Genomic DNA, 25,273 nt, shown 5'->3' with positions numbered 1-25,273 from the left:
GGATCTGCAGTCAGGTTACCAGAGGACACAGGATGACCTGCCTATCCCGCTGACCTTTGCTCCGCCAGGCTCATTGCAGCTGCAGCACACCCCCATTCCTTCCCCTCCTCCCTTCCCCTCTATAAATCCCTTTGGGATGAAATATAGTTGTCGACTTGATCAGAATCCTGTCTTGTTGTCCGTCTTCGTATCTCCCGTGCCCCATCTTCCTCCTAGGTGTCCACCAGTCCCCACGTTGAATGTCCCGAGGGTCGGGGCAGACATGCAAACCCCGCACTGTCCCCGCCCCACCCAAGGGGACCATGTACCAGTTTCCAAGTTCTCGTTCCCAGTTCTTGAACAGGTGACACAGTAGCAGCTAAGGTTCTGATGATCAAACCTTGTTATTCAGGAAGGTCTGCAGAGTGCCTGCCTGCCTGTGCAACCAGTGTCTGCCAGGCTCTGTATGGGCCAAGCACCACGGTGTGGGCACTGGCCAGGCTGCTCTGAGTTGGGGGCAACAAGGAAGTCTAGAGGGACCAACCTCCCAGGCAACCAAACAGGACTGTGGTCCACACCAAAAAACAAAGTCTAAAGAGTTTATTCAGAAAAGGCCTCACTTGGCACCACACTAAGAAAAGAGGCCCCTCCCCCGAGACCCGTAGGGGTTGTTCACAAACATGGGGCTCAGAGGGCAGTGGGGGAGGACACAGTGAGGTAAAGAGGGTTCTGAAGGCCATGGCCTTCCCTGAGGGCAGGGCCTCAGTCCCTCTGGTGGCAAGCTTCTGTGACCACCAGGGAGAGGCCAGCACTGTGGGGCACCGAGAAGAGCCAACAACAGGGCTCTGGGACTCAAGACAACCCCTGCAGTGGGCTGAAGAGGACTGAGATGCACCTCTAAGGCTTTGGGGGTTCAGCAGGGGCCCCCATCCTTGACATCTCCTCTGACTCATCCATTGAGATTCCTGTAGTGTCAGGGTCCCCCGCCAGGCTCCCAGAGGCACCTTGCTCTGGCCCCACCCGACTTTCTGGGTCCTCTGGCCCATTCTCATCATTTTGGGCCTCAGGACCCTCTGGAGGCGTAGGAGGCAGGGCTTGCAAGTCAGTGTCATGGTTACTGGCTGCTCCATCACCCTCTGCCCCCTCCTCCACCTTCCTCCGTTTTCTTACCTCATCATCCACTCCGGCCCCATGGGTAACAGGGCAGGGCTGTTCAGCCTCCCTGGGCTCCTGGCTGATAGGGCTCAGGGCACACTCCTTAAGATTGTGGGCAATTTTTTCTACCTCAGAGACACTCTGGACATCTGGCTCCCCTGGGACCTGCTCCTGCCTGTTACCCTCCAACTTCCTCTTCTTGCTCTCTTTGTGGCTCAGTGACTCAGCCTCATCCCCCTGGTCCTCATCCAGGGTTCCTGCATCCTGGGGCTTTGGGCTCAGCTGTGAGGGACCCTCAGCTGTCCCACTGTCCCCACTCAGGTCCCTTCCAGATCCATAGGTCCGACCCTGGGTGTCAGCCTCTTGGAAGGGGTTCCTGGAGCCCTCATCCTTATCTGCCTGCCCTAGGACCATCGGTGGCCGGGGTGTAGTCTGGGGCTTGAACTTCCGAAGCTTGTCACGGGGTCCCCAGACAAACTGGCTGCGAGGTTTGAAGTGCTCCCACGCGAAGTGTACAAGCTCCCGGCGCTGGTCTCGGCAGCGCACAGCAAACAGGAAGTAGTCCAGGACACTCTGGCGCACGCTGGGCAGTTTGTGCTGTACCAGTGTCTCCTCCAGGAAGAAACGGACCAGCGGTGCCTGGTAGTGCTCTAAGCCCAGCTCGCCCAGCGACTTGAGGATGCGTGTGATACGCAGGTTGTTGTGGCTGTGGCTGTGAAGGTAGGTGACAGGAGGTTAGATGGACCTGGCCCTGGGGATGCACATCTGGCCAAGGCATCTCTAGCTGGCTCTATCTCAAATCTCCAGGGTCTTCTCGGGGGCCCCACCTGGGAAAGTGGCCTGTGTACCCTGACCCTGCGGACAGGATCTGCCAGTCCTGGGAGGACTCCCCAGTCCATGGACTCCTGTCTGGGAATCACCGATGAATGCTAGAAGGGGCTGGCATCTAGGCAGACCCAGAGTGACTGAGATGTCTGTAGACTTCCCTTGCCTCTGCTTCCTGGGTGGGTGCAGGGGGTGAAAACTCCCAAGGCAAGGAACTGCTGCCTTTATGACCTTACAACACTAACACAGCACCTACCCTCTGTGGCCTGTATTAGGTGTCTCTGCTGGAAACCCGGCCCCAGACACTAAAGCGGAGCAGAGGGGATGGGGAGGATGCCAGCAGGGCCCTGTCCTCACCTGTTCAGGTTGTGGAAGCGTGGCTGGAAGTTCTGTGCACGGCAGACGGCACCGGTGGCCCGGTCCTCAAGTTGGATCCCATAAAAGCCCAGCATGAGCTCATAGGACCGGACGAGACGCTCTCTGACCTCCTCGGAGCTTTTAAATGCCTACAAAACAATCCCCTGGGGGCTCAGGTGGCCCTCACTCATCACTGCTCCCAAGGAACATAGGGTGGAGCCACTGTCAACATCTCCAGCCTTCTTCTCTGGGGTCTAGGAAAGCTGTCACCTCTATTAACCCGAGTCACCCGCTGCAAGGCATTCCTTGCTATCCCTGTCCAAAACCCTCCTTCCTGTCCCTTACCTCTACTTCACAGTCTCTAAGGGCTGGCCCCCTTCTCTGAGGCCAACAGGTGGCATCATTCTCATTAGGCAGACTTCTAGATACCACAGGGGCACCATGGGGCTCTTCTGGCCCCTGAGGCAGCATGGGCACTGTCACAGCGACCCCTCTGCAGGTAGGGGTAGCTCTCCTGACTTCTCAGTCTAGCCTAGGAAGGGAACGTACCTCAACCTCCTTGAGTGTGAGGGGCTTGGCGTGCCAATTCACTCCTGGTTCCCTCAGAGGAAACAGCCTGCGAGGATGCGAGGGTACAGGCACTTCAGTATCAGGCAGCAACTTGTTTATTCTTAATTCAGTGCCTCCCTCTTATTCCTGGGAGGGGCTGGCCGGCCTCTCTCTTACCCAAGGGACTGGGTGAGGATGCCATTCAGCCGGGAGCAGGTAAGATGGCTGCTTGGAGCCTCAGCCTACGTGCTCAGTGAGCTCTGTGGTGCAAAGTCAAAATGGGCAAGACCAGTGTGTCTGTCACCCTTTTTTTTGGGGGGGCAGAACTTTCTTTCCTATGTTTTCATAGTCTGTTCTTTGTTGTCAGTAGTCCTGCAGAATTACTGTCATAGTGTATTCATGCAAAGAGGACACTGGGAGCAGTCCAGCGGGCTGTCCTCAAGCAAGGGACATTGTTCTTGCCAGGAAATGGTATATATAGCTTCTGAGGCTGCTGTGTGGCACCTCACCCGAGCACTGCTGAAACCAAGTCAGAGGTAGTCAAGCTCCAGGCGGCCCTCTAGACAGACAGGCCTGCCCAGGGAACTATACACAAAACCTCCCCAGAGCCCGGCAACGGGGCCACTAAGTAGAGGTATGCGGGCAATACCTGTTACATACACATAGGCTATGGAAAGGAAGGGGTGCTTCACACATACCTAAACCTAGACACAGCATAACAGCGCCCCCCCTTTCCCAAAGGCCTACCTATTCAGTTCCACTCACCACTGGATATAGGAGTGATTCTCTTCAAGAAGGTCATAGTTGTCTTTCCAGTTTTGAAGAATGTCCTCAATTAAAAGCCCTGGAAGTCCCATGGGGGAAAAGTCACCTATGGAGGCCTCCTTGACATAACTCAGGAGCCAGAGATATGTCACAATCAACACCTACCCTCAATTTCTTTAGGGTTCTAAGGACTCAGCAGAGCTATCCATAGCTCATCAGACACAAGATGTACTAGTTGTAGGCAACTTGGCCCACTTCTGTCAATGAGGGGTGCACTACTTCCTCTTTGGGGTGCATGCGCGAGGGCACACACACACATATGCATGCAGGCGTGTAGACACATGCACACATATGCACTGACGAACACGCGCGCACACACACACACAAACCACACACACTCACATGCATGCGCGCACACACACCACACATGCATGTACATGCACACACACACCACCTTTGCACACACATACACACACCACACACACTCACACACCCACACACCTTGTCAGCCAGGAAACTCTGAACTCAAAAGCAATCTCCATAGAAACCAGCATGGTTTTCCGGGACCAGCCAGCTAACATCTCAGCTATGTGGCCACATGGTCTTTTCCATGCTACAGCAAAAAAGCACCCTCATAAATGGGTGTAAACAGGCACCCATAAAACTTTACTTATACTGCATAGTTTCAAATAAGGTTTATGCCACAAAACAGATATGGCGCCTCAGGACTGTAATTCAGCACTTGGGAGGCTGAGATGGGAAGATCTCTTGAGTGTGAGGCCAGCCTGGGCCAAAAGCTTACTCTCTGGCCCTTCAACCTAAGCTCCAATCCCCTTGGCAGCCTCAAGGGGGCACTGCAGGGCCATTTGAAAGCCAAAATGGGACGGACTACAACAGCCAGCCTAGCAGAATGGACAAGGGCAGGGAGGGGCTGGGGACGAGCGGGCAGGTACCGTTTGGCTGGAAGCAGATCTCATTTTTGTAGAAGCTCAGGTTAGACATGTCGCCGTTGCAGTCTTGGTCTGCCAAATCCTGAAGAGTCAGAGAAAAGATGGTTGAGGACTCATTGAGAAGGAAGCCATCTTTACGGACCCCCCCCATACTTCATGCAGTCAGGAGCAGGGACAAGTATTCAAGACCCCAAAGGTCACCTTGGGACCCTCCCTGTGAGCACCAGTAGGTCTGGAGGACAGTCCCGCCTCCATCTCCCCACCAGCAGAGGCCATAGATAGTTACTCCCCGCTTCTGTACCTCAAAACACAGCACAGGGGTTGCCAGTAACTCATGGGTACAGAGGAGAGAGACCGAAGCGACTCCATGTACCAGTCAGAGAGCCCTGTGTGAAACACTGAGCCGCGTGCTCTGTCAGGAAGCTGGTCTCTCGTTTTAAAGCTACACTCTGAGGCTCAGGCAGGACAGCATGCTCTGTCTGTCACCCCGTGACTAGGGAAAAGGCACGGATCTGACCTGACAATGAAGAACACGCCCCAGAGCCCAGGGCTGGATTTTCAGCAGGCCAGGGGGTACTCTGTTTGGGAGGGGGACTGTGTCTCAAGGCAGGGCCCATATGCACCTACCGGGTAGTGGTGCCGGTACCTTCGCATGTCCTGCATAGCTCGAGGGTTTCGGTATCCCATCATCCTGGACTGGAGAGAGAATTAAAGGAGTGAAGTACCCAGGAAATGTCCAGGATGGAGGCAGCAGCACGGCACGGGCCAGCCACCACTGAGTTCTACGCAAGGGTATTTCTGATTCTTCTTCTGGTCTCTACCCACCTTGTGTCAGAGGTTCTGAGAAGGCCAATCTAGACACTACAGAAGCACACCTCCATGTGGACACAGACGGAGGGGTCTAGAGTAGCCTCAGCCACCACCCCTGCCTCTCTCGGGACTCACGATTTCTCTTTAGGGTGCCTTGGCCCACATCAGCCGGCACACTGCCAAGGTGTGTATGGCTGCTGCTCTTCCGGCCCCAAGGCCCAGCTACATCTCTCTGGTCTGCTGACTAACCTCATTTTGGTCTGAGACCTTTATGTGCCCCCCTTCCCTGAGTACTATATAGTATGTATGGTCACTGGGCTGTATCCCCAAGGGCAATTACTTTGTCAGCCACAGCCTCAAGACAATACCCAGATGCCTCTGGGTGGGTCTGATGGATGGGGGTGTTTGAGGCCCCTTCCCTGTAAACCTCTGCTCCTCCCTGGCCAAATGTGACGGACAGAGGGCACTGTGTCTCCAGGCCTGGGACTGGCTTTTCTTTCTTTTTGGTTTTTTGAGACAGGGTTTTTTTTTGTTTTGTTTTTTTTTTTTTTGGTTTTTCGAGACAGGGTTTCTCTGTGGCTTTGGAGGCTGTCCTGGAACTAGCTCTTGTAGACCAGGCTGATCTCGAACTCACAGAGATCCGCCCTGCCTCTGCCTCCCGAGTGCTGGGATTAAAGGCGAGTGCTGGGATTAAAGGCGAGTGCTAGGATTAGAGTGCTGGGATTAAAGGCGTGCGCCACCACGGCCCAGATCTGGGACTGGCTTTTAGGCGGCTACTGCTTCAGGTACGATCCAAGAGCTCTTGTGAGGAAACAATTCTCATCAGAGCTTTTGGACTCCACCCAGCCTCTGCTTCGTTCCAATGTGGTCAGGCACAGGGCAGGGCTGGCGTGCCTGGAAGGCCGGCCCGAGAGCCTCTCCAGATTCTGGGTCACTGTCCCCAAAATAGCAGACAGCCAGAGATGGTAGCAATGGAGAGAACTAGGCTTCCCATCAGCCACAGCTATAACCAGGGCAGTGTGTCTTGCAGAATGGCACACTGTGACTTATATGCTGCTTGCTACAAAAGTATACCCGGAGACAAGCTCTGGTGGCAGCAGAAGTAGCCAGAGCTAGTGGCAGACAGACAGCCCCCTGCCCCAGATCTCCTCGGCCGGGGTCACTGGCCGTCTGCAGTTGGGGGCCGGATGCGGGAGGCGGAGGAAGGACAACCCGGGGAAAGGCCACCCACGCAGGACGAGGATCTGGGGCGCGCTCTGACGTCACCCACGCACGACCCCTCCATCAGTCGCTGCCTTGACGTCACCGGCGATCGGTCCCGACCCGGCCTGGGCCCGGCATCCCCTCGGGACAGCGGCCAGGGCCGGACGCTCACGGCCTGGTGTCGCTCTGTGTGGCCCTCCCGCCCTCTTGCACCTGGAACACGCCTGGCCGTGTCTCCATCGCGTCGCCGTCCTCGTCGCCCGTGTCCTCATCGCCCGTATCATCCGCCTGGCCGTCCTCGCCGTCCTCCTCGCTCTCGTCCTCCCAGGTGGAATCGCACTCCGTGTAGTCCATGATCGAGTGGAGGCAGGACCCGCTTACCGTGGAAAGGAAAGTGAAAGAGGAGGAAGCCCGGGGGCGGGGCGGCGCCAGGTCCCGCCCACCGCTCCGCTTCCGCCGTTACGCCGGCGGGGGGATACCCAGCAGGGCTGCTACCTATGGAGCTAGGCGCGGAGTGGTGCCCAGGAGAAGGCGATCCCGGGGAAGGACCAACCCTGGAGGCTGTGCACCAGGGATTCCTGCCCCCCGATCCTCTCCCGCAAGACGCACCTCCTCTAGACTGAGGGCCTCCTCCCTAGAGATTTGCACTTCCCTGGAGTCTGCCCCTCCCCTCCGGGAAGTGCCTCTGTCTACCAGCTCTGACCTGTCTAATTAGCTGCGGTCTCTCCTGTCTGGCTTCTGTGTCTCTACTAGCTCACTTTGTCTCTACTAGCTCACTTTGTACCCGTGTGTGGTGTGTGGGTGTGCGTGTTGGATGCCCATGGACACCAGAGGTCGATGTTAAGTGTACTTGTTCTCTGTTATTTTGAGACAGGGGCTCTCTTTCACCTGGAACTCAGATTCCAGGAAGCTGGCTATCCAGCAAATTCCAGGGATCCTACTGTCTCTGCCTCCCCAGCACTGGAATTACGGGTACACACCACCAAGGCTTCTAGGTTGTGATCAAACTCGGGTTCTTTTTTTTTTTTTTGGTTTTACGAGATAGCGTTTCTCTGTATTGTTTTGGAGGCTGTCGGTCCAGCCCGGCCTCCAACTCACAGAGATCCGCCTGCCTCTGCCTCCCGAGTGTTGGGATTAAAGGCGTGCGCCACCACCGCCCGGCTGACTTGGACTGTTTTAGGCAAGATAGAAAGGGAGTGTTAAGGGGGGCATGGGTGGGTAGCAGGGGGAAGGACCCTCATTCCAGTATGATTGAAGTTTCTCATCAGGTGAGAGTTATGAATTCTAGGACAGTTGACAAAAGTTGCTTGAAGACTGCCTAGATAGAGAAAATATTCCTTTTATGTAACCATATCCCAAATAATATTAAAATAGTAATGGTTTAGCCGGGCGGTGGTGGCGCACGCCTTTAATCCCAACACTCGGGAGGCAGAGGCAGGCGGATCTCTGTGAGTTGGAGGCCGGGCTGGACCGACAGCCTCCAAAACAATACAGAGAAACCCTGTCTCGTAAAAACCAAAAAAAAAAAAAATACGTTGTCTGTAGCAACTGTCCAGTACACAACAGAGACTATGGTGTGATCTGTTAAAGTTGCCTAGCAACGGCTTGAGCTGGACCTTCAGAAACCACTCAGATCAGACTGATGGCCGCTGCAGAGACTCACATGCCATGTTCCCTTGAGAATCCCACAGCCACATCTGGTAGTGCTCTGCTTTCCCAAACACACTCTATCAACCCACGCGTTTAACTCCATGCTAGAAATACCTGTCCAAACTCTAACTCTGCCTCACACTGATGCACCCCGTGAAGTCAAGAATCCTGGCTTCACCTGAGTGATGAGAACGCATAGGCCAGTGGGTAAAGGCACTTGCCATCAAAACCTAGCAACCTGAACTCAATCCCAGGGACCCACATGGCAGAAGACAAGAACTGGCTTGGGAAAGTTGTCTCCGACCTCCACATGTGAACCCACGCAAATACATAGGCATATTAAATAAAAATGTAATAAGAAAAAACAAAAACTAGGACTGGAGAGAAAGAGATGTCTCAGAGGTTTAGAGCACTGCGTGCTCTCCCAGAGGTCCTGAGTTCAATTCCCAGCAACCACGCAGTGGCTCACAACTATCTGTAATGAGATCTGGTGCCCTCTCTGGCTGCAGATATACATGTAGGCAGAACACCGTATACATAATAAATAAATCTTAAAAAAAAACCCAACAAACAAAAACTACAACTCAGGTTCTGCAGGTGGCAGCGTGGAGCTCTGTCTGCTTCTGACACTGACCATGCTCAGGCTGGGACCTGGTTAAACATGCCATTAGGCAGGGAAGCCATAGGTGGGGTGGGGTGCTGGGATTTCAAGATTTGGCCATCCCTTGGATGGACAACACCCACCCCTAACTCCCAGAGAGTTGAAAGATGGACATGCCCTGGGCTGATGATAATATCTGCAAGAGGTAGCGCACCACGGTGCTGTCAGCGGTTCAGTCACAGTCACACCGAGTTGCCTCTCGGCTGACACACGCTGCTCCTTCCTCGGGTGTTTTTGGTTTGGTGATGCCCAGTGTGGTTCAGTGCTGCCTCACCTAGAAGGAGGGTCAGACTGTTTCCCCGAGTCAGGCAGAAAAGGGGTCTCTGTCCACACAGGAGGTAGCACCGTTGGTGTTTGAGTTTTGCAGGTTAGCTCAGGTTAGGACAGTGCTAACACTTCCTTCAGGTATAACAAGTTACAGCCCTGTTATCAGGCCGGTTGCCCTTTCTGGTCCCCACCCCCCCCCCACACACACCATAAACACACTTTGTAGCCTGCTGCTGCTACTTAGTATTCTCTATTGTTTTCAGGGCAGAAGCCATGCCCATTCCTTGCTTGACCACCCCTGAACCAGACTGGGAGAGGTAAGGCCACACCTACCTGAATGATCCCTACTAAACTGCAACCAGAGCACGGAAGGAGAAAGCCTCGAAGTGTGAGGCTTTACATAATAGCTGTCCTGTGGTCCCTGGTGTCCTCCGCACAGGGCGCCCTATGGTGGAGGTTGTCAGTCACAGCACCAACATGGCTTCTCAGTTATTATTATCTTTTGGTTTTTGAGACAGGGTTTCTCCGTATTGTTTTGGAGGCTGTCCTGGAACTCGCTCTGTAGACCAGGCTGGCCTCGAGCTCAGAGATCCGCCTGCCTCTGCCTCCCGAGTGCTGGGATTAAAGGCGTGCACCATCACCGACTGGCGGCTTCTCAGTTACTAAAAGTGTCAACTGCACAGACATTTCCTTTCGTGTCACAGCTACTAGCATTTCATATTTGTACTTGGCATCCTTGTCTCCTTTGCACTCTGGTTTCCTTTTCAGTTCTTGTTGGCACAGAGCCCACCCTAGGCTGGGAGAAAGCATGTGTCCTAGCCGAACTCTAGGTCATATTACTAGGTTGTGACGTGCTTTCATGCCAGCAGCATGCCCCCCCCCCCCCCCCATCTCGACAGGTTTTCTCAGTGTAACGTAACAGCTCTGGCTGTCCTGGAACTCACTCCATAGATCAGGAGATCTGCCTGCCTCTGCCTCCGGAGTGATGGGATTAAAGGGGGGCGCAGGCAGATCTCTGTGAGTTTGAGGCCAGCCTGGTCTACAGAGTGAGTTCCAGGACAGCCTCCAAAACAATACGGAGAAACCCTGCCTCGAAAAACAAAAACAAAAAAATAAAGGCGTGCACCACCACCACTGCCTTGCTACCTAGATATCTCTTAAGGGATGTAGGGACACTCCTGTGAGGGCGGCAGCAGTTTGAGTTTTATCCACATGAGACTCTTGTGAGGTAGTGTGGCAGGAATGGGACATTGGGCTACTGGGTAAAGCCTGCTGTTAAAACAAACTGATCAGGACCTCCTGCCTGCTCTCATCCCCCTAGACTGTATCCACTCAAGATGCTTTCTGTTCCAGGGAGGGTCTAGTGGTATGTTCATGATGACCCAATTGTCCTAACTAGAAGTGGCAGTGGGCTGGTACAGGCAGCTTGGAGTCCAACACTGGGCTAGTCCTCTTCACCTGGAGCCCTACAGAAGGCGGGAGGGGTTTCAGACAACAGTCAAGATGGTCTGGTCAGTACTCAGTGTGCTTATCCCACACATCTGGTTAGAAGGACAATAGGCAGCTGCCTCAGGTCTAATGCAGACAGCAGCTGTGCAGGCAGTGTTGAAGGTTAGGAGTGGGTGTCCTGCTAGTCTGGGATGAAGGCTCAACACCTTACTGCCATTCAGTGATGCCAGGAAGTTGTCTAAATGTGCTTTACAGTTATGAGTCCTGGGGTGGGGATACTTTTCTCTGTGGGAAAAACAACAAAAACATCTATTTTAGTAGCAAATCACACAACTGCCAAGATGATTTTTTAAATGCTTTAATGTTTTCCAAATGAAAGCATCTCAACCATTAGACTGAAAGCATTTCAGTCTTCAGTCCGATGGCTGTGCCTTTATTTCATGTCCTTAGTCTTTTCCAAATTACTAAAATTACAAAAATAACCGCTAAAAATTCTCTGTATCTGGCATATAAAAACAGAGCCAGAGGTATCTCAGTAGTTACCTTAAAACAAAACATCTCAGAAAAAAACACATCACAGGTTTAACTTCTGCAGTAATTTTTCTTCATACAAAAAACTAGTAAAATAGGCTTCTTAAAAATTAAATAGTGAAATACGAACCAAATTATATACATTGTTACAGTACAAGTGAATGAGGCAAAAATATCCAGTTCTGTTTCCCAGATGAGGGAGGCCTTCTGTGCACAGTGTATGCTGTGTGAACTCCAAAGACACCTTTTCCCGAAGCCAGTGCACCCTGGAGCCTCACAGGACAAGCAGATGCAAAGAGTGGGTGGGTATCTAGGAAGGGTGAGTGGCTGCCTCCTTCAGAGGACAGTGAGGGCGGCGTCTTATTGCTTGTGACTCTCGTCCTCTGGTCCCATGCACCTGCTCCTCTCCACACACTGTGGGCACAGGGGAACCAACCAGGAGAAAGCAAGAGGCTGGCCAGAGGCTTCACCATCCAAGTGTTGTGGACGCGGGTCTTCTGGACCAGTCAGGTGCTCTGATGGTCTGATGACACCGTAGAAGCCCCCACTAGCATCTCTGCCGGATGGTCACATCCAGCGGGGACCTGAGAGCAGGCAGTGAGGGCTTGCAGCATTAGCGCATCTCTGTGGCACCTGGGGCTGAGGTGTCTATGTTCGGCGCCTCTTGGCAGCACTGGGGCTGGAGGGATTGCTGTTGGCAGTCAGGACCTTGTCAGTGACCCGGCTGCGCTTCCGCTTGTCTGCCCCGTCTTTGCACCCCAAGTCTGAGGAGTTCTTCTCCTTGTCTTTGCTGGATTTTTCTAATGCTTTCCCCAAGCTCCCTGAAGATGAAAAAACTGAGAAACAAAATCATTTGGCTGAAAAAAAGAATATACACAAACTCATTTTTTTTCCTGTTCAGCTAGATAATCAAATGTACATCAGGCTCTCTGCACCTAACGCTCCCCTGGGTAGGAGTCCTGTGCAGCTGGGCTACAAGAGAAGCCGAGTCTCCCTAGGGTCTCCTGTCTGAGCACACTTGATGCTCCCAGGTTTGGCCTTGGTCTCACGGGAAGGCATAGCCGAATGTTGGCCCCCCATGAGCCTTCAGGGGCCCTCCCTCCCGCCTGAGGTGAGTTCACCTCTAGGTGGATCCTCCATCCCTCTGACCCCATAGCTTCCTGATCTCATTCCGCCTGAGGCATGCCACACTCACCATCATCAGCCCCACTGTGGGGGTCCACATCCTCCTTCATCTCCTCCTTCATCTCCTCTTCAATGACCACTTTTCCTGTGGAGGAGACAGCTGCCGTTCACTGGAAACCCACGGTGGTGGCCAGCGCTGGGGGACGGTCTGGCCATGACTGCTTCCGATTCTCGCTGCCCACACAGGCCTCGGCGTCCATCGCGAGACGGCATCCATCAGGAGACTGCCTTTGAGCACCGCTCTCCCCAGCCCTCGGTTCCCAAAACCTCCCAGGAGCCACTGGAGGCGGGGTCTGAGCAGGATCCTTACACCTCCCTGGAGGCCCCAGACCTCCCCACCTTTGGCCTGGTCCGGCTTTTTTAATCCCCAGCCCCGATGGTGGCCGAGTCTCACCTTCTCGGACCTCCTGAATGATCTCATCTGGAAGGACAAAGTTCCTCTCTGGATTTGGGAATGGGAGAATCTCAGACTCGTGCTGCCGGCACAAAGCGGTTTTTGTTTTGTTTTTGTTTTTTGTATTTTCAAGAAACAGAAAACAAGGGTGTCAGCTACTAAGGTGTACAGGAGCAGCAGGCTGGAGGCTGAGCTAGCTGGTGGGGGTTCCTTCCTCTGGCTTGCAGAGGCAACTGCAGCTGGGCTTTTTTCAAATGATTAGGGAGGACCAGGCTAGCACCAGCCCAACAAAGCCAGAGCAAAGGACCAGGTTCATGCCACCCAGAGGACCCTGGCGACATGGCAGCCCCGCTGATATGCACACCAGGACCTCACCTGGCTCACCACTGCACCATTCCCACCAGGACAATGTTCCCCAGGGGCACCATGACCACAGGCACCTACAGCTCCACCCATCCTGGTATCGAGGGACACTGCCGGGTCAGACACTCTAGACAAACCTGCCCCAGCTTGGTTACTGTTACCCTGCGAGCCCCGTCACACATTGCTAGCTCTCCAAACCTGTTACATAGTTACCCATCAGACAAGACAGCTGCTACCTCTTAAGCTACATGTGGCTCCCACAGAGGTATCCGAATTCACCTCAATGGGACTCAGATAGGGTCAGCCTCCACCTAGAGCACTCGGGACCCCTTACTACTTTACACCGAGGCTGACGCTACTCTCTGCATCCCGGCACCCAGCGATCTCCCTGGAAGACTCCTTGTGACCACCCCAAATCTACAGCAGATTCCCTGAAAAATCGGTCAGAGACCATCATCACTCGTTAGTGCTTTTCAAAGCAGGTCTTGGGCTGTCCCGCGGAAGAGGCCTCATCTACTGAGATCACCTCTGCTCTGCTCTGCATAGCGAACCCCAAGTGACCGGTGGGCTCTGTCCTGTACCACCACAGATGACCCTACGAAGACAGGACGTGGGACTTGTCTACACCTCCAGCCCCAAAGCGGGTGGGCCACGGTCCAACTCACCAGTGCCTGCATGTCATACATAGTGCTCAGATGGTCCCAGATGACCTTGGATGGGACCTGGCGCCCAATGTTCTGGCTGAACTTGTCTCGAATGCAAATCATGTGGAAGTGTCGATTCACCCCTGAGAGGCAGGACAGTGGGTTAGGGGTTAGGGCCGCGCCTCTGGGCGGACAGCATGGACGTTGGAGGGGCAGGGGGTATGAAATGGCAGGGTGGGTTTGTGTGTGTGTGTGTGTGTGTGTGTGTGTGTGTGTGTGTGTGTGTGTATGTGAGATGCAGGAGTCTGGTGTCAAAGGGGATGGTGGGTGTCCCAGAGGCAAGAAAGTATACAGTAGGCGGGTCCGGGGCAAAGGGGCTGCAGAGGCGGGGACAGTGGAGGCGGTCCCTAGGGTAGGAGTGTCTCAAGGGCAGGGAAATCAGGGGCGTCCCCAGGGAGAGGGCTTCACGGGCAGGAAAGCCGTGCATGCATGGGGTCCTAGACTAACAGGGCACTCTCCGAAGTGGGCGGTACCGTCCCCGGGAGAGGCCGCAGGCTCCGCCCGCCCGCCAGACCGACCGTTTGCCCGCCCCACCCCCACGCGGGTGCGCGGCTCGCCGCGGCGCTCACCGACAGGCTTGTGGCCCAGCATGGCGTGGAAGAGGCACACCTCCACCTCCGGGCTCCACACTACCGTTTCCTCCGCAGGACTCGGGGCTGCCTCGCCGGGGCCCTTGTCGCCTGGGGCGCCCGTGCCGCCCACCTCGGCCTCCCCCATGGCCGCCGGCGAGCGACAAGCGTCCGGGGAGAGAAGGGTTGCTACAGGTTCCGCGCAGGCGCGCTCGGTGTGGAGGGCGCGCGCGCTCCCTGGGCTGGGGAGGTGGGGGGGGGGAAGATCGCAGCGTATCCGCGTCCGCGCAGGCGCAACAAAGGCTGGCTTCCGGTGCCGGCGCGCCCCCTGGTGGTCAACCCTTTCCCCGCCTCCGGCTCTGGCCAGAGAGGGAGCCGGCGCAAGCCTCCCTTATTTAATCCTAGCCTTGTGGGTGGGGTGGGGCGTGGGCAGAGGCAGGAGGATCCCTGGGAGTTCCAAGCCAGTCAAGTCTACATGGTACGATACACACGTCCCAAAGTTAAATATGTTAAAAAAATCAGGCCTTGTCTCCCCCTGCCAGTAATAAATTATACAGTATGTACATTGCATCTCAATAAAGTTGTTTAAAAAAAAAAAGCCAGTGCGATGATGGCTCATCCAATAGAGCTGCTTGTGCACAACCCTGATAACTGCAGCCTCACCCCTGGATCCTGCAGGGGGCAGGAGAGAACCAAGTCTAACCTCTATATCCATATCATGGTATGTGCACACTTGCGCGCACACACACACGTTTGCACACATACACGCACACATGCACACTTGCGAGCACACACACTTGCACACATGCACGCACACACATACACACACACACACACGCACGCACGCACACAGGCACACACACACACACCATAAATAAGTAAAAATAAAAGCCTACCAACCACATTCTGTAGAAGTGAGGCTCTGCTTATCTTCGAGTGGCCCTGGCCTGGGGTGCTCGTAACAGTCCCAGAGTCCAGTGCTCCCTCGGCACCTGGGTCCTGCTGGCCTTGTCATCTAACTCAGACAGGTGTTAGTTGCTGGTCTGGTCACCGAGGAGACCTAACTTAACATAGTGCAGCCATGACAGGCTTCAGGCTAACAATACTGGGACTAGACCTCACCCTTACAGTACCCAGGGAAAAAAACCCACAGACTGTACCCTGTGGGGGGCCAATCAGAATTGAGACAAATCCTAGATGCTCCAGAACACTAAGAATGGCTTACCCAAGCTGGGTGGTGGTGGTGCACGCCTTTAATCACAGCATTTGGGAGGCAGAGGCAGGAGGATCTCTGTGAGTTTGAGACCGGCCTGGTCTATAAGAGCTAGTTCCAGGACAGCCTCCAAAGCCACAGAGAAACCCTGTCTCAAAAAAAAAATGGTTTACCTAACTTGTATATAGGTTGACAATTTCCTTGCAGCAATGCCAGCACCAACCCCTGTTTGACAAACTTCTACCTCACTGCTGCCCCCTTCTGAATCCAGAATTCCCTAACTCCCCATCCTTTACTCCCTAAGTACCCTGCCATAGCTAAGCTCCATGCTCTCCCTGACCCAACCACCGAGTCAGAACGGAGAGAGCCCATGCTGGAGCTTGCAATAAAGAAGGCTCTTTGTTTTTGCATATGAACTCAGACTCCTGGTGGTCTCTTGGGGACTCATGACTCTGGCTTAATAGCCACAGCGCTACACAGGATCCGGTGGGGCCAAGTGCTGGGCAGAGCAGTCTACACAAGAATGTGGTCTCTCCTTGAGGTCTGAGTCACCCCAGTTAGTTGTGCATGGGCCCTACCTGCCATCCGTACAGGCGTCTCGACTCATTTGTCCCTCAGCTATGCCCTCCACATTCCCCTTTCTGACTGCTGCCTCTCAGCTGTGTGACTGAGAGGTTGAGATCCTTTGTAAGACTTTTGTGTGTGTGTGTGTGTGTGTGTGTGTGTGTGTGTGTGTGTGCGCGCGTGTGTGTGACGGAGCACTGCTGTCACGTGGAGTTACAATGTAGCTTGGAGTTATGATCCCACAGAGCCTGTGCTCTTGTCTCCGTCTGTCTGGCATCCAGAACTTGACTTAATTACTGTAAGACTGAAGCGAAGCGTATTATACTTACCACCTGGGACCTGCCGTAACGCAAGTTTCCAGGCTGAGACCCATCATACATTAAGCGCCCAGGAACAGGTGTTCAGAATAATATCCTGGCTATTCTCCAGACGCCTGGGTGTGGGGAACCCTGCTGCTCACTGCTTCTGGCTCTGGTTCACCCCTCCCAGGTAAGATCCTCTTTCAAGTGCCTCCTTCCACAGGGAGCTTCCCTTGCGTGACCCTCAGCCTCCTCTATCCTAGCTTGTCTGTGTGGCTTGCATGTACCACTGCACTCACACCATATTCCACCAGGCGTGATGTCTGCAAACACCTGACTGTCATTCCAGACATATCTTGCAAATCAGACTTGATGCCTGTAGACAGGTTGGGTGTTTTAGGAGAGAAGAATGCCTTCATTCTTTCCTTCTGTGAAGCTGTGGCAGGTCTCTGCAGGACGGACTCCATGCCAGGTAATAGTAAGAAGCTAAGCATTGAGGCCAGCATCTAGGACTCTGCCTACTGCCTCATGAACCAACTGACTTTCTGTTTTCGTGAGCAGAACAGACAGCCGGAGCCAGACACATGTAGGATCTGTAGTCCATAAATTTATTTTTTTGAAAGTGGAAAAGACCCACTTTTTAAAAGATTATTTTATGTATGTGCATTGGTGTTTTAGCTTCATGTATGTCTGTGTGAGAGTGTCAGATCCCCCAGAACTGGAGTGACAGACAGGTGTGAGCTGCTACGTGGATGCTGGGAATTGAACCTGGGTCCTCTGGAAGAGTAGTCAGTGCTCCTAACCTCTGAGACATCTCTCTAGCCCCTCAATCCCATGAATTTAAGAAGAAGCTGTGTTTGTTCATTTTGTAGCTCTCTCGTTATTGCTTTCTAACAACGAGCTGAGGTGGACTACTAGCCCTTGATCATGTGTGTGATCCTACAGCCTGGGTTCCTGGGTGTCCAATGGGTCATCCCAGTAGACAGCTTTAAAGTGAATTCATACCTCTTGGGAGCTGAGTCCCTTTGGCCTGGAGCAGGTGTCTGGGTAGCACCTCACCCACTTGTGGAAATCAATGGTGAGCTTTGCTCACACTTGTATTCTATGTGAGGTCTTCAGGCAGTTCCAGGGGGCCAGGGACTGTGACTAGCTTTGTAGCCTGGCTGCCTGCTTCACAGATGGGATTAGCATATAAACTGGACAGTGATATCTGCTGATGGGTGCACTAGCCAACTGGTCAACCCTTTCCTCATTGGTTGGGATCCATGCTGCTCAAATCTTTTTTACAAGACAGATGTGAGTGCTGGAACTCTTGATCCCCGGGGTGGAGGGTTCTGACTGGGCCTGGAGGGCTTTCCCTTGTTCAGTGAATGTGCAAGCCTTATAGTCTGTATGTCAGTCTTGTGTAAGTTTGACCAGGTCTCAAGCAAGTGTCATCTTTCTATATGTTCATTTAGTCATTCGAGTTCTTATGTATCCTAGACTGGCCTCAGACTCACTATACAGCCAAAAATTGCCGTGGATCTGGATCTTCATTCCTCCACCTCCTAATTGTCGGCCAGTGGGTATGTGCTGATATGCACGCTGGGGACTGAATCCAGGGCTTCATGCATGCTAGCAGAGCAGTCTACCAACGGGTGTCATCTCTAGCAGAGCAGTCATTTACCAACGGGTGTCATCTCTAGCCTCCCAAACCGCATTTATGGCCTGAGGATCTGATATTGTCTCTGGAAGGCGGTGGCCACGGCTAACAAGTGGGAGCCTGTCCCCACTCCCAAGAACTGGACCCAGTGGGAGTAAGTAGCATTTGTAAAAGCTTTGTTCAGATGCAGCCCGCCTTTGGCCACACTGTCTCCCTGCAGATTGCATCTCTGCAGTAGTGAAATTTCCCGTAGCATGGCTGACCTCACTCTGCTCCCGTACAGAATTCTGGAGACCCAGCACTCTGGAGGACAAGAGACAATCTGCCGGTTAGGAGGGGGTGGGAGGGAGAGGGGACTGGGATTGACGTGTAAAACCATCTTGTTTCTAATTTAAAGAGAGAGTGAGAGAGAGAGAGAGAGAATTTGCCTGGGGATCCTATTCACATGTGTTCACCTGAGGGCCACTGGCTGCCCTCTGGACCTCCCTTGAACATATGAACACTAAGAACAGCTGTGCTGTCCTCTGCAGGCTGCGGGGTGTTGGACATAGGGAGCCTAGAACTCAGCAGCCATCAGATAGGACCTGGACTTTACATTTCAGTCCCAATCTTTGCCGACTGGAATTGCAGCCAGGTAGCCTGATTAACACTGATTACCTCCATCTCTTCTATCTTTCTGTTCGTGGTTAAGGGCCTATGCGATTATTTCCATCCATCTCAAAGCTGTTTGCGGTCTTTGAAAGTCATGGGCTTCCCTGGACCTACAAAGGCCTTCGGAGTAACCTGCTGCAGCCAGGCTGCAGAGTCCTGCCTGTAGGGGGCGCTGTCCACCAACTCTTTGGATGCAAACCTTTAGCTTTGAAATCTGCCAGCAGGACCCAAAGGGAGGTGCACCCCGGAGTCGCTAGAGCACTTTAATAGAACCCAGATCTTCAGAAGGGGTCTATGAAGGATTGCCATGATACTCAGAAGGCAAGTGTTCTTTCTGGGGTTTGACTTGTTTTAGGGGATCAAATTTCAGGACCACTCTGGGACATGCTACCCCACATGTTTTCTGGTCTTGGGAAAGCTGAGAGCTCCCTGTCTGTCTTCTGTCTTCATGTGTCTCAACAACAACTCTGTCACAGTCCTTTGTTATTACAAACCGCACCTGGCTGACAAGAACCCTTGTCCAGATGGTGGGGAGTGACTTAGAGGGTCAAGCAGTTTTGTCCAGGTCCTGACATTCCCAGCTAAGGGATGGGGAAGACAGCCTCTGCTCACATAGCCAGTAGTGGCATCTGCCAATGGATTTTGTGTCACTAAACTTTGCAGGAAATCTTAAAAAGTTGTGCCCTTACTGCCTCTGGAAGATGGGGAAACTGAGGCACAGCAATGCTGGACAAATGAGGGAGAGAGGCAGGTTTCACAGTGTGCCCCTCTGAAAACCAGATGTTCCTTTATTCTGAAGTAGTGAGGTCAGAACTGCTCTCCGTGTTTCCGGCCTGAATGACTCACCCTTTTCTCTGTCCCTAGTAAGCCTGGCTGGCTTCCTATGGATGGAGAGAGCTGTAGGACAGCCAAAGGCAATGGGAGCAGGCTTGAGGTTTGCAGCCTGCTCTGGCGGGAGCCTGCATAAGAAGATGCTCTGCCCTGGGTGGTGCTAGTAGCTTGATTTGACCGCAGGACAGTGTGCAGGCAACTGCTCGTGGTCTCAAGGGGCCTGCCTCTCGGCCACTAAGGGTCACTGGTCCTTGATCTTAGAGTGCTTTTTATTGATGCCAGCTTTGAGCATTACTTGTGACTCAGCCAAACGTCAGCAATAACTCTCTGCCCATGAGGCTGCCTCCCCCGCCTGTTTTGTAACACGAAGGCTTTGTGCTGTCTGTAGGAGAAATGCGTTTGTTCTCGACTAAGATCCCTGGGGCCCTGAGCAATTATGACTTCCGCATCACTAGAGGACAGTGACGCAACTGCCACGCCCTCTGTGGGGGCTGTGCCTGTGTTACCAGTCATTTCAGTCTCAAGTAGTTCCAATGTGACCAAGAAGGCTGAATCTACCTTCAAAGGACCGACGTGGTCCCCACTAATCTAGTGTTCGGAGACCAGCTCTGCTCTCTCTGTGAACCAACAAAGACAACAAACCAGTGTTCTCTTTGTAGGAGCAATTCTTTTTGCAGGCACGAGGAATTGTTCCGAGATAGTTCAGTCAGTACATTGTTGGCCATGCAAGTGTGAGGACCTGGATTTGACTCTTAGGATCTACATAAAAAAGGGTGGGGGGTGGGAGGTGGAGGGTGGGGTGGTATGGAGGGAGTGGGCGGGTGGGAAGGTGGGGAGCCAGGCATGGTGGTGCACACTTTTAATCCCAGCATTCAGGATGCAGAGGCAGGTGGATCACTGTGAGTTTGAGGCCAGCCCACAAAGAGAGTTCCAGGACAACCAGGGCTGTTATACAGAGAAACCCTGTCTTGAAATAAGTATAAGTAAACAAACAAATAAATAGTGGCATATATCTGTACTCTTAGTGATGGAGAGGTTTGAAGCAGGCAAATTCCTGGGGCTTTGTGGTGGAGCCTCCTCTAAGTGGTGGACCTCCAGGTCAGGCAGTGAGAGACCCAGTTTCAAGAACAAGTTGGGGGGGGGCTGGAGAGATGGCTCAGAGGTTAAGAGCACTGACTTCTCTACCAGAGGTCTTGAGTTCAATTCCCGGCAACCTCATGGTGGCTCACAACCATCTGTAATGAGATATGGTGCCCTCCACTAGCATGCAGGCAGAAGACTGTATACACAATAAATAAAATATTAAAAAAAGAACAAGTTGGATGGTTTCTGAGGAATAACACCTCAGGTTGTCCTCTGGCCTTGACACTTTCTCATAAACAGGTGTGTGAATGCGTGTGTGCGCGCGCGTGCGCACACACACACACACACACACACACACACAATATAGTTCCTGTTAATCCAGCTTACGGAGGCTGGTTCTGTTCTTTCTCAGAACCAACACGGAGAATATCAGTTTTCTCTCTGCAGGAGGAGCCGTTCTTTTTACAAGAAGAAACACTCTGAGATAGTTTCTTCTGCCCCAGCACAATCCTTGAGGCAGCCCCGGAACATCACAGCTTGCTGTGAGACCTGTGCAAATCTAAGGGTTGAGGGCCATAGGTTGACTTGGCAGAAACAAAGTGCACTCAGATGAGGACAAATCGGAGATGAGGAAATATCAACCATGTGTGGCATTGTGGGCAAAGACTGACACTTCAGATAGGAGAAAGGCATTGTGAGTGTTCTGACGAAAGTAAAGTGGCCATCAGTCGTCAAAGAACTTGCAGTCAGCTCTGATTTACTCTGTTCCTCTCCTTCCTCCTTTTGCCCCTTGTCCTGGCTGGTTTTGACGCAAATCAGAGTCATCAGAGGAAGGAGCCTCAGTAGTTGAGGAAATGCTTCGATGAGATCCATCTGTAAGGTATTTTATTTTCTCATTTAGTGATCAATGAGGGAGGGCTCAGCCCATGGTGGGTGGTACCATACAGGACTGCTGGTTCTGGGTTCTATAAGAAGGTAGGCTGAGCAGGTCAGGGGCAGCAAGCCAGTAAGCAGCTCCCCTCCATGACTTCTGCATCAGATCCTGCAGTCCCTCTTCAGCCCTCAGTCTCAAAATAAAAAAATGAATTTGGCCAGGTGTTGGTGGCACACGCCTTTAATCCCAGAACTCGGGAGGCAGAGGCAGAAGGATCTCTGTGAGTTGAAGGCCAGCCTGGTCTACAGAGCAAGTGCCAGGACAGCCAAGGCTACAAAGATTAAAAAAAAAACTGGAAAAAAAAACCAAACCAAACAAACCAAAAAAAAAAAATGAATTTGAACAATGTCAGAAGGATATCCAAAATCTTCCTTTCCCAAGAAAAGAACTTACTCAATTTATGCTCCCAGTCAGAGAGGTTTCCCCAGGTGGGGAGGGATAGGATTATAGGATTTATCAACCACATCCGTCCACATAGAGAGGCTGATCAGCTAGCTGTGTGTGTCTGTGCCAGGTCCTCTGGAACTGGAGTTACAGACAGTTCTGAGCTGCCACATGGGGGCTGGGAACTGAACCCAGGTCCTCTGGAAGAACAGCAGGTGCTCCTAACCACTGAGCCATCTCTCCAGCCTGATCAATTCCTTGGACCACAACCCTATTCCTGGTTCAAGTTGATGTCTGCATTGAACATTCTTTTCTCCGGCGGAGAGGAGGAGGAAGAACACCTGATAGGGTGCAATGACAGCAGATGAAAACATCTCCAACCCACGCCCCACATGGGATGACAACGAGGCAGATCCCACTGAGGCTACAGGCAGGATCTCATCATGGGGGCGGGGTCTCATCGTGGGGGCGGGGTCAGAGAACCGGTGCCCTTGTCCAGTCCCAGGATACCAACCGAGCCTTTGATGTACAACAAGGAAGGGAAGAAACGGGTTGGTTCCTAGAAAGGTCCAAGGATCGGACGAGCAGGTACCTGGATTAGAAGACGGAGAAGAACCCTTGAGAGGAGGGATGCTAAAATTGTATCTTGCAACTAGCAGCTGGACAGACACAGCGAGAAAGAATCTATGATTGAAGGCCGGAGGGACAGAAACTTAGAAGAGTCACTGAGAGAGGCCCGGACCTGAATTCAGTTCCCAGCGCACAGGTGAGGCAGCTCACAACCGCCTGTAACTCCAATTCTAGGGAGATCTTTGGCAAAGATAACATTGGAAGTCTAAACATTGCGATGAGGGTAAACCGGGACTCAGGAATGTAAGGTCCAAGTCATCAGAGGACGCCCAATGGGACCAGTGCAGGAGAGGACGGAGAGGGCAAACGTTATGAATGTGGAGAGAAGGGGCATTTACGAGGGAATAGGCTCATGCAGCAGGGAACAGAAAATAAAATAATACCTCTCATGTCTCTCGACAAGGACGAGCTTCTTTTCAGCAAGTCCTTGATGTATTTGAGAATGGGATCAGAGAGAAAAGAAATTGCTTTTCTGGGTCGGGTCTGAGCCTGCATGCTCCTCTCTACCCTAGTAAATGTCTTTAGTCATACAAAACTGTGGCTATAGGGTTAACATGTAAAATAATTCAAGTATTACCTAAAACGTTTTTTTCATGAAATATATTCTGATCGTATTCTATCCTTCCTCATGTCTTCTCAGATTTCCTCCCTCACCCAACTTCATGTTCTCTGTCTATAAAAAAATGAAAAGAAAACACACATACAACAAAGGAAATGATGCACACACACACACACACACACACACACACACACACACACACCAAACAAGGGATCTGTTTTGTGCTGGCCAACTATGCCTGAGCATTAGATTAGATCTGCCCTGGAGTGTGGCTGACACACCCAGCATCACTCCAGTGTGGGGGAGGGGGATGATTTTTTTTTTCCATCTCCAAGCAGCTATCCATCGCAAAGCGGTGAGACTTTGTGCCCACTTCCCCTTCTCCGTGCTGGGATTTGTCTGGCTTGACTTTGCCCAGCTCACAGAGGGGTGAGCTCGTGTGTGCGTCAGCTTGTTTTGCCTGGAAAACAGTTTTTTTTTGTTTTGTTTTTTTTTTACGAGACAGGGTTTCTCTGTATTGTTTTGGAGGCTATCGGTCCAGCCCGGCCTCGAACTCAGAGATCCGCCTGCCTCTGCCTCCCGTGTACTGGGATTAAAGGAGTGCGCCATCAACGCCCGGCTGGAAAACAGTTTCCTTGGAGTAGCCCATCACCTCCGGGACTCCTGCTGAAATGTTGGTGGTGCTGTTTGGGACAGTTCCCGGAACCTTTATGAGGTGTGGCCTTGCCGTAGGGATCGCATCATCGGAAGTGACCTTTAAGGGTTTACAGCCTTGACTTACTTCCGGTTTGCTTTCTCTGCTTCCTGTGTGGGGTCGGAAATGTGATTGTTTAACTTCCAGTCTCGGCTGCCTGCTGTCCTGCCTCCACCACCACTGAAGACTCTCCTTCTGAACCATAAGCCCTAACAAACTCTTCCCCTGCAAGTTGCCTCGACTGCTCTATTTTATCACGGCAAGGGAAAATAGCTGGTGTAGCATTTGCAGGAAGACGCTTGAGGCTGTCTTCTCCCCTCCCACGCACAGGTGGGCACACGCTCACCAAGCCTGCGTGCCTGGGTGCGTTCCTTACACATGTGTACCCACGTGTGAGCACACACGCGCGCACACACACGCGCACACACACACGCACACGCACACACACACGCACACGCACACACACGCGCACACACACGCGCACACACACACGCACACGCACACACACGCGCACACACACGCACACGCGCACACGCACACGCACACACACGCGCACACACGCACGCACACACGCACACACGCACACACACACACGCGCACACACGCACACGCACACACACACACGCACACGCACACACACGCGCGCACACACACGCGCACACACACACGCACACGCACACACACGCGCACACACACACACGCACACGCACACGCGCACACACACGCGCACACACACACGCACACGCGCACACGCACACACACACAGATATTGAGAAAGTATAGTGTTGGAAGGAAAGGAGATGCCGGGTGGAAGCCTCCTATAGCGGTGCTGCTCCCTTCCTTTTAAATAACAAGGCACGTGTGTAATGTCACACGCGGCTGACCTGAGCCCTGGTTTTCCTCACCCCACGGAGATAGAATTTTCTGGTGAAGCCCAGTGTCTCCCGATGCTTCTATTAAATAAAATAGTTTCTTCTCACTTTGAGCTGCTGGTGTCTGTAGGCAGAGACTATGACTCTTGGGGGTAGAGAGGGATGTAGGAAGATGTACCTGATGGAGATGACCCTCTTCCTTAGCTCACCTCCCAGAGATCACACCTGGCTGTCCTCAAGCCCTGGGGTCTCCCCAGGGCTGCCTAGATGCCTTTGTTCACAGGGAGATGGAGCCTTTGGGTGGGAGTAGCTCTGGGATCCCAGAAGCTAGGGCAGAGACAGGTTGCTGCTTCTTCAGGGTTGGGCTTGGGGGAGCACAGTGGCCCTAAAGGGGAGATCTTGACCCTCTGTTCTTATGGACAAAGGCAGAGATTGTGGGGGCAGCTGTCCACTGATGGCTGGAGAGGCAGCCACATCTTGCCTTCCTGCACCAAATCCTCTGATCTCTGAGGTAAGGTTAAACAGCAAAGCAGACCCAGCTTCCTTTGAGG

At 52.8% G+C, this 25,273-nt stretch overlaps 2 protein-coding genes across 5 annotated transcripts; both read right to left on the bottom strand.

Annotated features, from left to right (window-relative positions):
* Positions 1–564: 564 nt before the first annotated feature.
* Positions 565–7,026, bottom strand: Ogfr (opioid growth factor receptor). 2 transcript variants are annotated; one of them, XM_005074523.4, is made up of 7 exons: positions 6,807–7,026; positions 5,208–5,276; positions 4,584–4,662; positions 3,631–3,709; positions 2,866–2,932; positions 2,317–2,465; positions 565–1,846 (listed from the first exon to the last, which is right to left on the bottom strand). In XM_005074523.4, the coding sequence occupies exons 1-7, from the start codon at positions 6,945–6,947 to the stop codon at positions 877–879; spliced, it is 1,554 nt and encodes a 517-aa protein (XP_005074580.1). In that variant the 5' UTR covers positions 6,948–7,026; the 3' UTR covers positions 565–876. The 2 variants fall into 2 exon arrangements, with proteins under 2 accessions (XP_005074580.1, XP_012972145.1); XM_013116691.3 differs by lacking the exons at positions 5,208–5,276; positions 6,807–7,026 and adding an exon at positions 4,882–5,187.
* Positions 7,027–10,962: 3,936 nt separating this feature from the next.
* LOC101843142 (MRG domain binding protein) lies at positions 10,963–14,617 on the bottom strand. Of its 3 annotated transcripts, XM_005074522.4 has the most exons (5): positions 14,367–14,607; positions 13,759–13,880; positions 12,731–12,812; positions 12,347–12,421; positions 10,963–11,987 (listed from the first exon to the last, which is right to left on the bottom strand). In XM_005074522.4, the coding sequence occupies exons 1-5, from the start codon at positions 14,512–14,514 to the stop codon at positions 11,800–11,802; spliced, it is 615 nt and encodes a 204-aa protein (XP_005074579.1). In that variant the 5' UTR covers positions 14,515–14,607; the 3' UTR covers positions 10,963–11,799. The 3 variants fall into 3 exon arrangements, 2 of the variants coding, with proteins under 2 accessions (XP_005074579.1, XP_040588815.1); XR_219790.4 differs by having other exon boundaries at positions 11,913–11,987; positions 12,347–12,812; positions 14,367–14,616; XM_040732881.1 differs by lacking the exon at positions 10,963–11,987 and having other exon boundaries at positions 12,347–12,812; positions 14,367–14,617.
* Positions 14,618–25,273: the final 10,656 nt, after the last annotated feature.

This window comes from Mesocricetus auratus, unplaced genomic scaffold (genome assembly GCF_017639785.1).
Source record: "Mesocricetus auratus isolate SY011 unplaced genomic scaffold, BCM_Maur_2.0 Super-Scaffold_100028, whole genome shotgun sequence".
Lineage (NCBI taxonomy): Eukaryota > Metazoa > Chordata > Mammalia > Rodentia > Cricetidae > Mesocricetus > Mesocricetus auratus.
The sequence above is the reverse complement of the archived record's forward strand: the minus strand, read 5'-3'. Positions and strand labels throughout refer to the sequence as shown.

Coding starts and splice junctions, on each gene's coding strand:
- Ogfr (XM_005074523.4), bottom strand. CDS start 6,947: ATGGACTACACGGAGTGCGATTCCACCTGGGAGGACGAGAGCGAGGAG. Junction 4,663..5,207: donor GGTACCGGCACCACTACCCG/GTAGGTGCATAT, acceptor CTGACTCTTCAG/GATTTGGCAGACCAAGACTG. Junction 2,933..3,630: donor AATCACTCCTATATCCAGTG/GTGAGTGGAACT, acceptor GCATCCTCGCAG/GCTGTTTCCTCTGAGGGAAC.
- LOC101843142 (XM_040732881.1), bottom strand. CDS start 14,514: ATGGGGGAGGCCGAGGTGGGCGGCACGGGCGCCCCAGGCGACAAGGGC. Junction 13,881..14,366: donor GCTGGGCCACAAGCCTGTCG/GTGAGCGCCGCG, acceptor CCTGCCTCTCAG/GGGTGAATCGACACTTCCAC. Junction 12,813..13,758: donor TGTATGACATGCAGGCACTG/GTGAGTTGGACC, acceptor TTGTGCCGGCAG/CACGAGTCTGAGATTCTCCC.